Raw genomic sequence first — 13661 nt, forward strand, 5'->3', positions numbered from 1 at the left:
GATTGTGGCTATAAAGGATGTGTTGCAGATTTCTGATGAACCTGCGGTGCAGGAAACAAGGATTTGCTTATTCAAGGGGAAGAAACCGAAGGTAAAGTTTCCCCCCTCTCATGAAATGAATACTCTTTGTGAAAAGGCTTGGGAGTCGCCGGATAAGAAATGGCAGATTCCCAAGAGGATTCTTATGGCGTATCCTTTTCCCTCTGATGACAGGGAAAAATGGGAGACATCTCCAACCGTTGATAAAGCTCTATCCCGTTTGTCTAAGAAGGTGGCGCTTCCGTCTCCTGACACGGCAGCTCTCAAGGATCCGGCGGATCGCAAGTTGGAGACGTGTCTGAAGTCCATTTTCGCTAATACAGGTGCATTGTTCAGACCTGCTGTGGCATCGGTATGGGTGAGTAGTGCTATTGCTAAATGGGTGGAGAATTTAGCTAGTGACATGGATACTCTTGATAAAGATAATGTCCTTCTAACTCTTGGTTATATTAAGGACGCTGCAGATTACCTGAAGGACGCGGCAAGGGACGTCTGTCTCTTGGGATCAAGGACCAATGCCATGTTGATATCTGCCAGGAGGGCCTTGTGGATCCATCAATGGAATGCTGATGCCGACTCCAAGAGGTCTATGGAAGCTCTACCCTTTAAAGGTACGGTCTTGTTTGGGGACGGCCTGGCGGACCTAGTCTCGACCGCGACTGCGGGTAAGTCCTCTTTTCTTCCTTATGTTCCCACACAACAGAAGAAGGCACCACATCAGCAAATGCAGTCCTTTCGTCACAATAAATACAGGCGTGGAAAGGGTTCGTCTTTCCTCGCCTCAAAGGGTAGAGGACGGGGAAGAAAAATTCCTGCAACCTCAGGTGCACAGGACCAGAAGTCCTCCCCGGCTGCTACCAAGTCCACCGCATGACGCTGGGGCTTCCCTGGGGGTGTCCGGACCGGTGGGGGGCCGTCTTCAGGTATTCAGCCAGGTCTGGATTCAATCAGACCTGGATCCTTGGGTGTTAGAAATAGTGTCTCAAGGATACAAACTGGAGTTTCAGGAGATGCCCCCTCACCGGTTCTTCATTTCGGCATTACCAGTGGTTCTTCCGGACAGGGAGGTGGTCCGGTCGGCCATTCAAAAATTGTGTCTACAGAGGGTCATTGTTCCCGTCCCTCCGTCCCAGCGGGGGGAGGGGTTCTACTCTAGCCTCTTTGTGGTACCGAAACCGGACAGTTCGGTCAGACCAATTCTAAATCTAAAATCCCTCAATCCATACTTTAAAGTCTTCAGGTTCAAGATGGAATCCCTTCGAGCGGTGATTGCCAGCCTGGAGGGGGGGGATTTTATGGCGTCAGTCGACATAAAGGATGCCTACTTACACGTGCCGATTTATCCTCCGCATCAGGCTTTCCTCAGGTTTGCGATACAGGATTCTCATTACAAATTTCAGACGTTGCCGTTTGGGCTTTCCACGGCTCCGAGGATTTTCACCAAGGTCATGGCGGAAATGATGGTTCTTCTTCGCAAACAAGGGATTTCAATTATCCCGTACTTGGACGATCTCCTGATAAAGGCGAGGTCCAAGGAACGATTGCTGACAAGTGTAGAGTTGTCTCTATCGGTTCTGCGACAACACGGATGGGTCCTCAATTTGCCGAAATCCCAGTTGATTCCGACCACTCTGCTTCCTTTTCTGGGCATGATTCTGGACACGGAGTTACATTAGGTATTCCTTCCAGAAGAAAAGGCTCTGGAATTGCAGACGATGGTCAGAGAACTTCTGAAGCCGACGAGTGTGTCGATCCATCATTGTACTAGGGTTCTGGGGAAGATGGTTGCGGCATACGAAGCCATTCCATACGGCAGATTTCACGCCCGCGTGTTTCAGTGGGACTTGCTGAGCAAATCGTCCTACACATTCACCGGAAGATAAGTCTATCTCCCAGAGCCAGAATTCCTCTCCTGTGGTGGCTACAAGCTCATCACCTCCTGGGGGGACTCAGATTCGGTATCCAGGATTGGGAACTTTTGACAACAGATGCAAGTCTCCGGGGCTGGGGCGCAGTCACCCAAGGAAGAAATTTCCAGGGAAAATGGTCGCTCCAGGAAGACTGTCTCCACATAAATGTTCTAGAGTTAAGAGCCATTTACAACGGCCTGCTCCAAGCAAGAAGTCTTCTTCAGGGTCGACCGGTCCTGGTACAGTCAGACAACATCACAGCGGTGGCCCATATAAACCGGCAAGGCGGAACGAGGAGCAGAGCAGCAATGGCGGAGGCCACAAAGATACTTCGCTGGGCGGAACAACACGTGAGCGCACTGTCAGCAGTTTTCCTACCGGGGGTGGACAACTGGGAAGGGGATTTCCTCAGCAGACCCGACCTCCATCCGGGAGAGTGGGCTCTGCACCAAGAGGTATTTTCAGAAGTGACAAGACGCTGGGGAATTCCGTTGATAGACATGATGGCGTCTCGGCTCAACCAGAAGCTCCCGAGGTATTGTTCCAGGTCAAGGGACCCACAAGCCACGGCGGTGGACGCCCTGGTGTCTCCTAGGGTCTTCCAGTCGGTGTATGTGTTCCCTCCTCTTCCTCTCATTCCAAAGGTGCTGGGGATCATTCGTCGAGCAAGGGTTCAGGCGATTCTCGTCGTCCCAGACTGGCCAAGAAGGGCCTGATACCCGGATCTTCAGGACTTACTGGTGGAAGATCCTTGGCCGCTTCCTCTAAGAGAGGATCTGTTGTTACAGGGTCCATGCGTGTTTCCGGACTTACCGCGGCTGCGTTTGACGGCATGGAGGTTGAGCGCCAGATCTTAGCTCGTAAGGGTATTCCCAGGGAGGTCATTCCAACTCTCATTAAGGCTAGGAAAGAGGTTACGGCGAATCACTATCACCGTATCTGGAGGAAATATGTTTCCTGGTGTGAGGTTAAAAAGGCTCCTGCGGAGGATTTTCACTTGGGTCGTTTTCTCCACTTTTTACAGGCGGGTGTAGATGCAGGCCTGAAATTGGGTTTCATCAAAGTGCAAATTTCGGCTTTGTCTATTTTCTTTCAAAAAGAGTTAGCTGCCCTCCCAGAAGTTCAGACTTTTGTAAAGGGTGTAATGCATATCAATCCACCGTTTGTACCGCCTGTAGCGCCATGGGACCTTGATGTTGTCTTACGGTTCCTCATGTCTTCCTGGTTTGAACCTTTGCGGACGGTTGAATTCAAATTTCTCACTTGGAAGGTAGTTATGCTTTTTGCGCTGGCATCTGCCAGGCGAGTATCGGAATTGGCAGCTTTATCTCATAAGAGTCTGTACTTGATTTTTCATGCGGATAGGGCGGAATTGAGGACTCGTCAACAATTTCTACCGAAGGTGGTTTCGTCATTTCACATTAACCAACCTATTGTGGTTCCAGTAGCTACGGAAGAAGTGGCGATTCCAAAATCTCTGGATGTTGTAAGAGCGTTAAAAGTTTAAGTTTCTAGGACAGCTGTTACTAGGAAAACTGAAGCGTTGTTTGTTTTGTTTGCGGCCAACAAGGTTGGTCATTCTGCGTCAAAACAGACTATTGCACGCTGGATTTGTAGTACGATCCAGCAAGCTCATTCTTCGGTGGGGTTGCCGGTACCGAAGTCGGTTAAAGCCCATTCTACCAGAAAGGTGGGCTCATCTTGGGCGGCTGCCCGAGGTGTTTCGGCGCTACAGCTTTGCTGAGCGGCTACTTGGTCGGGTTCGAACACTTTGCAAAATTCTATAAGTTTGATACCCTGGCCGATGAGGACCTGGCATTTGCTCAGTCGGTGCTGCAGAGTCGTCCGCACTCTCCCGCCCGTTCTGGAGCTTTGGTATAATCCCCATGGTCCTTTTGGAGTCCCCAGCATCTTCTAGGACGTAAGAGAAAATAGGATTTTGGTACTCACCGTTAAATCCTTTTCTCCTAGTCCGTAGAGGGTGCTGGGCGCCCTTCCCAGTGCGGACTATTACTTGATAGATAGATATATATATATATATATATATATATATATATATATATATATATATATATATATATATATATATATATATATATATATATATATATATATATATATATATATATATATATATATATATAGTGTATTGGTTTTGTTGCAGCTGGTTGCTGGAGTTTTATGCATACTGTTATCTGAACTTATTATCTTTCCCCCAGCCAGAGCAACACCCCCTACAAATATCTCTATCACTGTTGACAACACTATCATCTCCCCCGTTCCCCAACTCCGCTGCCTGGGCGTCACTCTTGACTCCTCCCTCTCCTTTGCACCCTACAACCAAGCTCTGGCGCAATCTTGTCGGTTCCAGCTACGCAACATTGCTCGCATCAGGCCATTTCTCTCCCAGAGTGCAACTAAACTCATCATCCACTCACTGGTCATCTCACGACTTGACTACTGCAATGTGCTCCTCACTGGCCTCACTTGCTCCCCTCCAATCTGTCCTCAACTCTGCAGCTAGGCTCATCTTCCTCTCCCGCCGCTCCACTTCTGCCACTCCCCTTCAACAAAATCTACACTGGCTCCCATTCCCCTACAGAATCCTCTTCAAACTCCTCACCCTCACATACAAGGCCATCTCTAATTCCACTGCTCCCTACATCTCCAACCTCCTCTCCCTTCATACTCCCTCCCGCCCACTATGGTCGGCTGATGACCGTCGCCTCTCCTCTGCCTTGGTCACTGCTTCCCATGCACGAGTTCAGGATTTTGCCCGTGCTGCACCCCTTCAGTGGAATGCGCTCCCCCGCTCCATTAGACTCTCCCCGACCTTGCAAAGCTTCAAACGGGCATTGAAAACCCACCTATTTATCAAAGCGTACCCCTCCAATGTATAACCTAGTCCTTAGGCTGCTCCCCCTGCCCCATGCCTTGGACATCTCTGCTTTGCTCGCATACCACCATCAGGCTTCTACCTGCTTGCTTGCACCTCATGTCATCTGTCTGTTGCCCCTCCCCACTAGATTGTTAGCTCTTCAGAGCAGGGCCCTCTTTCCTCTTGTCTAAACCCTCTTCTTGACACATTTCACTCAGCGACCATCTTTACCTGCTTTCTCTCCTGCTGGTAAAGGCTCATCTCTATCTATGGCCGCCAGCCCCAAGTAGTACAATGATTACTCCTTCGCTACTTACATCTAAGCTGTATTATGTTTTGGGAACTGTGTTGCTCTTTGTTACCTGCACTCCATTTTTGTTATTTATTTACTGTTATGCTAAGTTTTGTCTCCCTGTACTGTCCTTTGTACGGCGCTGCGAAACACTTGTGGCGCCCTATAAATAAAATGTAATAATAATAATCTGGTTTGGCGTTATTCCGGTTGTACGGTATGTTTATGGTGTGGGCTGGTAATTTGGTAGCCCTTAGTTAAGACAAAAATCTTTCCTTGTAATGTCCGTGTCTCCTGGGCACAGTTCCTATAACTGAGGTCTGGAGGAGGGAGGAGCCAGTTCACACCCAGTCTTAAGTCTTTTTAGTGTGCCCAAGCTCCTGCGGATCCCGTCTATACCCCATGGTCCTTTTGGAGTCCCCAGCATCCTTTACGGACTAGGAGAAAAGGATTTATCGGTGAGTACCAAAATCCTATTTTCTGTTGCCACTCAAAATTGTGCTTTTTCTGCGCATGCACAAGCAGAGAGGAGCCCTGTGATAGGTCAGCTGGAAAACTGGGGACAACTGGAAGAAGAGGTGGTAAGTTGCAGTTGGTCTGAGGAAAGTGTAAGAACAGCTCTTGCAGCTGTCTTGTGAGGTGGAGACATCAGGGCTGAGTGAAGGCACTACAAGATTAATACAGGAGTCAGAGCAGAAACCTTTACAGAGTGACAGTGACTTCCAGCAAAGCCACTGGGGTGTCAGTGGGAAGCAGAGCTGAGAGAAAATAAATAAACAAGGGGCCTTATTCAGGTCGCATCGCAATGCGACCGCAGTTTTTGAGAAAGGTACGCTCTGCACATGCGCAAGTCCCGTACTGCACATGTGCAAGCAGTTAATGCGATTGATAGGCAGAGGCATTCGCGGGGCTGGCGACCGAGCGTTTTCAGGGCGACGGGGAAATGGGGGACGTTTCAGCAGTGTTTTAGGGGCGGCTGCGTTTCGTCACACGCAGTCACTCCGATCGACAAAGTGATGGCGGTCAGAAGGCATTCACAGTTTTTGCGACTATGCTTTAATTGTGGTGCGATCGCAAATACAGCGTGATCTCAGTGGGTGGGCAGTCTTGCACTGCGATGGGCGGCCCGAGCATGCAATTGCTAGGATTGCAGATTTTGCTAAAAAGCAGAATCTGAAATCCTTACTGAATAGGGTCCAAGGTTCAGAGATCAGGACTGCCACCCACCCTCACTGTGGTGGCTGCATCTGGGGAAAGAGTCTGTCCCTGAGGAGCACATAATTTGGGTGAGAATATTCCAGCTGTTATATACAATGTCTGATAAACACACACAAAGGGCGGGATGTAATGAAGACCGAATTAGGCGGCCGTGAGGCATGGTTTAGCCTTGTAGATGATTTCCCCTTTAAAAAATGTCAGAGTTCATCCAATATCCCACACGGCCGCCGACTCGGACTTCATTACATCCAGGCCAAAGTATTATACTCCTGCAAGATATGTTGCCAAGGTTTGGTACAGCAAGAGAGTATCTCAGGGAAAAAATCTAACCAAGAACCTGGTACGTTCAACTTGTACTCAACACAACCATTACACCTCACCACCCCGGAGTACCACATATCATAATAGATATTAGAATATGTAGAATGGTCCCTACACATTCTGTGGAATGTGGTTACATTTGAATTGCTATATACAAAAATCTCAATGTTTCATTAAGATAACTTTTTTGTTTTATTTTTAATAAATGTTTGTTATGATGTATGTAAGTAAAGGTGCAATTAACATGAGGTATACATTTGAATTGAATCAATTTCTGAATTTGATTAATAAATTAATTCAATACTTTAGACTACTTTTAAATAGAAGTCGAGATTTTCATTATGTTTAAGATATTTATAGAACATTTAGGATCACATCAGGGCCGGATCTAGACCTTGTGGCGCCCCGGGGCAAAAAAAATAGGGGTGTGGCTTCATGGAGAAGAGGCGTGGTCAGTTATGCCCCCTGTAGCTGTGCCCTCATCGCGAACCGTACAGCACCACATCTACACAGCACAGGGCAGCACCAGTAGCGGATCTTGCCACAGTGGCGGCGCCCTCCGGGCAAAAATCCTGCTTGCCCGTAGCAAGATCCGCTACTGGGTCACATTCAAGATACTACTTTTAACAGTGGATTTTTCACTAACAGTGTAGCAAATAGTGTATCACGGGAAAAGGGGGCATTGAGCTTTTCAATTCAATTTTTTATTCAGCCCTTTATCTTTCCTCCCATTCTTTTCAGTATTCCACAAGGGCATTTTTTAATCTTATATGTAGATTTTCAATTGAAATTAATAAAGAATATTTTATTCTAATTATTTTTATATGTTGTCCGTTGTCATCTTCAAAACAGATAATAGATTTCTACAAGCTTTAATGGGAACTTGTCTGAACAGAAACTTCTGCTTACACTAGAAATCTGCTTTCAGTGTATTATTGGACATTGTTATTGATGTTTACATTTTTAATAACATACAGTATGTGTTTGTTTTCCTATTGTGGGATCCGCTCACCTGTCTGATGGTGCTGGGAGCCCGCTCACCTGTCTGATGTTGCTGAGGGCCTTCGTGCCTGTCTGATGGTGCTGGGGGCCTTTCTACCTGTCTGATACTGCACGTGGCCTTCCTGCCTATCTAATGCTGCCGGAGGCCTTCCTGCCTCTCTGGTGCTGCCGGGGGGGCCTTCCTGCCTCTCTGGTGCTGCCGGGGGGGCCTTCCTGCCTCTCTGGTGCTGCCGGGGGGGCCTTCCTGCCTCTCTGGTGCTGCCGGGGGGGCCTTCCTGCCTCTCTGGTGCTGCCGGGGGGGCCTTCCTGCCTCTCTGGTGCTGCCGGGGGGGCCTTCCTGCCTCTCTGGTGCTGCCGGGGGGGCCTTCCTGCCTCTCTGGTGCTGCCGGGGGGGCCTTCCTGCCTCTCTGGTGCTGCCGGGGGGGCCTTCCTGCCTCTCTGGTGCTGCCGGGGGGGCCTTCCTGCCTCTCTGGTGCTGCCGGGGGCCTTCCTTCCTCTCTGAAGCTGTTGGGAGCCTTCTAGTCTGTCTGAAGCTGCTGGGGACCTTCCGGCCCGTCTGATGCTGTTGGGGGCCATCCTGCCTGTCTGATGCTGTTGGGGGCCTTCCTGCCTGTCTGATGCTGTTGGGAGCCTTCTAGTCTGTCTGATGCTGCTGGGGACCTTCCGGCCCATCTGATGCAGTTGGGGGCCATCCTGCCTCTCTGATTGTGCTTGGGTCCTTGTTGATTGTCTGATGCTTTTGGGGGCATTCCAGCCTTTCTGATGCTGTTGGGGGGTTTCCGGCCTTTCTGATGCTGTTGGGGATCTTATGGCCTGTCTGATGGTGCTTGGGGTCTTATGGCCTGTCTGATGGTGCTTGGGGTCTTATGGCCTGTCTGATGGTGCTGGGGGTCTTCTGGCCTGTCTGATGGTGCTGGGGGCCTTCTGGCCTGTCTGATGGTGCTGGGGGCCTTCTGGCCTGTCTGATGGTGCTGGGGGCCTTCTGGCCTGTCTGATGGTGCTGGGGGCCTTCTGGCCTGTCTGATGGTGCTGGGGGCCAGCTAGCATGTCCGAATGTGCTGGGGACCCGCTGGCACATCTGGTGGTGCTGGGGGCATTCTGGCCTGTCTGGTGGTGCTGGGGGCATTGTGGCCTGTCTAGTGGTGATGGTGGCCCACTGGCCTGTCTGGTGGTGTTGGGGGACAGCTGGCCTGTCTGATGGTACTGAGGTCCCTTTATCCTGTGTGATTGTGCTTTAGGGCCACTAGCCTGTCAGTTGGTGCTGGGGGCCTGCTGACCCGTCAGATGGTGCTGGGGGCCTTCTGGCCTGTCTGATGGTGCTGGGGGCCTTCTGGCCTGTCTGATGGTGCTGGGGGCCTTCTGGCCTGTCTGATGGTGCTGGGGGTCTTCTGGCCTGTCTGATGGTGCTGGGGGCCTTCTGGCCTGTCTGATGGTGCTGGGGGCCTTCTGGCCTGTCTGATGGTGCTGGGGGCCTTCTGGCCTGTCTGATGGTGCTGGGGGCCTTCTGGCCTGTCTGATGGTGCTGGGGGCCTTCTGGCCTGTCTGATGGTGCTGGGGGCCTTCTGGCCTGTCTGATGGTGCTGGGGGCCTTCTGGCCTGTCTGATGGTGCTGGGGGCCTTCTGGCCTGTCTGATGGTGCTGGGGGCCTTCTGGCCTGTCTGATGGTGCTGGGGGCCTTCTGGCCTGTCTGATGGTGCTGGGGGCCTTCTGGCCTGTCTGATGGTGCTGGGGGCCTTCTGGCCTGTCTGATGGTGCTGGGGCCTTCTGGCCTTTCTGATGGTGATTGAGCCTTTCTGGCCTGTCGGATGGTGCTGGGGTCTTCTGGCCGGTATGATAATGCGGGTCTGATTGGGAGGGGGGCACTGGCCTTTCAGATCTGACTGGGAGCCTTCTGACCTGTCTTATGTTGCTGGAGGCCAGCTAGCATGTCCGAATGTGCTGGGGACCCGCTGGCACATCTGGTGGTGCTGGGGGCATTCTGGCCTGTCTGGTGGTGCTGGGGGCATTGTGGCCTGTCTAGTGGTGATGGTGGCCCACTGGCCTGTCTGTTGGTGTTGGGGGACAGCTGGCCTGTCTGATGGTACTGAGGTCCCTTTATCCTGTGTGATTGTGCTTTAGGGCCACTAGCCTGTCAGTTGGTGCTGGGGGCCTGCTGACCCGTCAGATGGTGCTGGGGGGCTTCTGGCCTGTCAGATGGTGCTGGGAGCCTTATGGCCTGTCTGATGTTGCTGGGGGCCTTCTGACCTGTCTAATGGTGCTGGTGGCCTTGCCAACCAGTCTGCCCCCTGTCCTATGTGCTGCTGCTTAGAGTGTCTTTCAAGCTATCAGCCACAGTAGCATCACACACACACAAAAAAAATAATTGGAAAACACTGTGGAAACATGGGAGATGAAACCTAGCGATGTTGAGGAAACATTGCATCCATACTATTGCAGGGTTAAACATTGACCATCGGAACTATTTAATTGAGGGGTGACGCCAAAATGTCGGCTCTTGCTCAGTACAGGAGCCGAGTGCTGCACTGTTACATTATGTGCGGCACTCGGCTACTGTCACTGTGTAGAAGCCGGCACTGCAGAAACAGCACTTCTCGTGAGGCAGTCCACATCCCCCGAACCCCACAAGTGACGAAAGACGGGAGTCGAGATACGAAGCCCCGGCCCTCCAGCAAAGCCACCCCTCTTTTTCTGCCAATGCCACACCGGGTGTCCACAACATAAGTGACGCTTCTGCTTGGATATACCTAACACCTGGACCGTTGGGGTACCTTGAGGACACCGTTTGAGGACCTCCTGGTTTAAGTAATAATTATATAGAAATATTCCCTGTACACTGCATTAACCAGCTAATCAACGTAGAACTCTTCACTGCTTACAGATTCAAAGGAAATTTAACATGAAGAATATCTTCAAGGGTGTGATATTGCTAGAACTGGCTGGTGTTGTTGGTGTATACTTGCTTTACCACAAAATTGATTCAAGCCAAGGTAAGTTTCTTTAATGGGCCACACAATGGATAAACCAATGAGTTCACTGTGATGGATTAGACATTTACATGTATTTGGGTTAAAGCATCCCTATGACATAGTTATAATTACTGAAATAGTAGATGTTTGAATTATTAATGTTTAGTGTATTACTAAAATCATTGTCAGACCGATGGTTATAGCACCATAATTGTTTGCCATCTACAGTATGTAGTGATTTAACAATGGACACACTATGGTTTTACAGTAAAACAGTGTTCCCCATTTTAATGATTTAACTATCTGCGCGTATAGGAGATCATTCCGAGTTGATTGCTCGCTAGCTACTTTTTGCAGCCTTGCGAACGCAGAGTTGCCGGGGGAGTGTACATTTGAGTGCAAGGGTGCGATCGCATGTGCAGCCGAGCGGTACAAAAATAGTTTGTGCAGTTTCTGAGTAGCTCAGATCTTACTCAGCCACTGTGATCATTTCAGCCTGTCCCCGGAATTGACGTCAGACACCCGCCCTGCAAATACTTGGACACGCCTGTGTTTTTCCAAACACTCCCAGAAAACGGTCAGTTGACACCCACAAATGCCTTCTTCCTGTCAATCTCCTTGCAATCGGCAGTGCGAATGGATTCTTCGTTAAATCCATTGCACAGCAACGATCCGCTTTGTACACTTACGATGCGCCTGCGCATTGCAGTGCATACGCATGCGCAGTAGTGACCTGATCGCTGCGCTGCGAAAAAAGTCAGCGTGCAATCAGGTTGGAATGACCCCCATAGTTGCTTTATATTGCCGGTTTCCTGGCCATAAAAGTATGTGACTGTAAAACATCAGTCTGACGTTGCTCTAAAATTCAAATTCATATTTAGTTACTTACATAGTAGCATAAGTCTCATTATCTGCCTGAGCCGCCTGATATTGGTGGGTCAATCAGTTAATTGCTTTGTATATGCGTGTGACCAATCCGAAAATATTGATCGGTAGAACATGCTGGATTGTTCAGCATGTTTGTTTGATGCAATATTCTGAAGTTGCAAATCGACCGTATAAGGCAGTGTATGCCCTACTGAGACTAACCGACAGCGGAGGAATGGGCAAATGTCTGTCCGGGCTTTGTCTTATGAAGGCATCAATCTGAAAGTCCCTGGTGTGTGTGTGTGTGTGTGTGTGTATATATATATATATATATATATATATATATATATATATATATATATATATATATATATATATATATATATATATATAAATGGAGGTGGTGTTCGGCACTCTGTACTTGAAGGCTGAAAGCTGCTCCGGTGCCCTGCCAGCTGAAGTCAGTATAAGGCAGGAAAAAACGGCTGGCACTCAGAGACTTGCAAAAACGACTCAGACTAAGTGGTTAAATGCCAACGTTTCAGGGGATAACCCTTTTATCAAGACAACCAGATAGTACAATGTAATAAAATTTATAGCTTACCTAATCACCGCGTGTACAATCCGACCACGGCACCCGCAGGGACCCGATGACGTCATTGGCGCTGGCCAGCGCCGGCGACCCGGCGTCAGAGGGGGGCGTGGCGGATGACGTGAGAAGTGAACCCATCACCAAGGAAACCAAACATAGAAACGGCTGCAGGAGAAAATGTAAACAATGACTCATTCCTGTCCAGTATTCTGCAGTGCAAGATGCAGTCAGTGAGGGGAAGGGCATATGGCAAATTCTAACCAAAATAGAAATAATATTATGCACTATATTGTCTACATAAAAAGCGGTGTGCATAAACAGTTTATCTGTGGTTAATGAATCACAAATGAAGACATGTGTTTCTAAGCTGTATTATTGCCCCTTCAATAACTGTCCAGCATTATGCAGTGCAAGATGCTGTCAGTGAGAGGAAGGGCAAATAGCAACTTCTATCCAAAAATGAAACATTATAATGCATTAAAATATCAACGTGGAAAAACGGTATGCATAAATAGTTAAGCTGTGGTTAATGAATCACAAAAGAAGACATGTGATTCTAGGCTATACTATTGCCCCATCAATAACTGTATAATGTATATACTGATGACTATACTCCAATCAACTAACAGACTATAAAGTGATCAATTAAAGGAAGTTCATGTCGCATCAAAGAAAGCTAGTGTAAGAAAGAACATCATTAAGTCCCTGGGGTTTGACGGTCTGTAGCGTATGGATCCAATTGGCCTTTTTCTGTAACAACGTGCGACCTCTATTTCCTCCTCTTGGGGATTCTGACACTCCATCTATAATTTTGTAGCGAATGGAAGAGATGCTGTGGTTGAATTCTTTAAAATGCCGAGCCACAGGCTGGTCCCCTCCACGACCTTCTAAGGCAGCTCTTATACTTGATCGGTGTAGTGCTATTCGTTCCTTGAATTGACGAATAGTCTTTCCAATGTATAATAGGCCGCATGGGCACTTGATGTAATAGACTACATACCGACTCGTGCATGTATAAGGTTTCTTGATCTTGAATTCTTTGCCCGACCTTGGATGATAAAAGGTGGCTCCTGTTTCCAAGCTGCTGCATGTGGTGCAACCGAGGCATTTGAAGTTACCCGGTTTGCGAGATAGAAAATGTGTGGTCTGAGGGGATCTGAAGTTAGTGATATCGTTATGTACCACTGCATCTTTGATGTTCCGCCCCCGCCGGTATGAGGGTAGGATAGAAGTGTCCTTGAGTGCACTGAGTTGTTTGTCTCGTGTCACAATTGGCCAAATTTTTTTCGCCTTTCGCATAACTTCAACGTTAGAAGTGGAATATTCTTGTGGCCATACTATGCAATTGAAATTCTTTTTGGACTGTGTTTTCAATAATGGATTTGCACGATCTTGTGATAGTGCTCTTTCTTTAGCTTTTTTTAAAGGTTTTAATTTATACCCTCTGAGGATAAATTTGCGTATCATGATATCCATTTGTTTACTTGCTTCCAAAGGATCACTGCAAATGCGCTTGATTCTGATGAACTGCGAATAGGGTAATCCCCATTTCAATGCTGGAGGGTGGTGACTATTC

General features: G+C 48.7%; 1 protein-coding gene across 4 annotated transcripts in view; it reads left to right on the top strand.

Annotated features, from left to right (window-relative positions):
- CEBPZOS (CEBPZ opposite strand) overlaps nucleotides 1-13661 on the top strand; it is a 41183-nt gene that overhangs the window by 6683 nt on the left and 20839 nt on the right. For all 4 annotated transcript variants that reach the window (XM_063917981.1, XM_063917978.1, XM_063917977.1 and 1 more), the window contains exon 2: nucleotides 10539-10647. In XM_063917981.1, coding sequence (XP_063774051.1) covers nucleotides 10539-10647 — 109 coding nt within the window. The remainder of the gene's footprint in view (nucleotides 1-10538; nucleotides 10648-13661) is intronic.

The sequence above is a fragment of the Pseudophryne corroboree genome, chromosome 4, assembly GCF_028390025.1.
Source record: "Pseudophryne corroboree isolate aPseCor3 chromosome 4, aPseCor3.hap2, whole genome shotgun sequence".
Lineage (NCBI taxonomy): Eukaryota > Metazoa > Chordata > Amphibia > Anura > Myobatrachidae > Pseudophryne > Pseudophryne corroboree.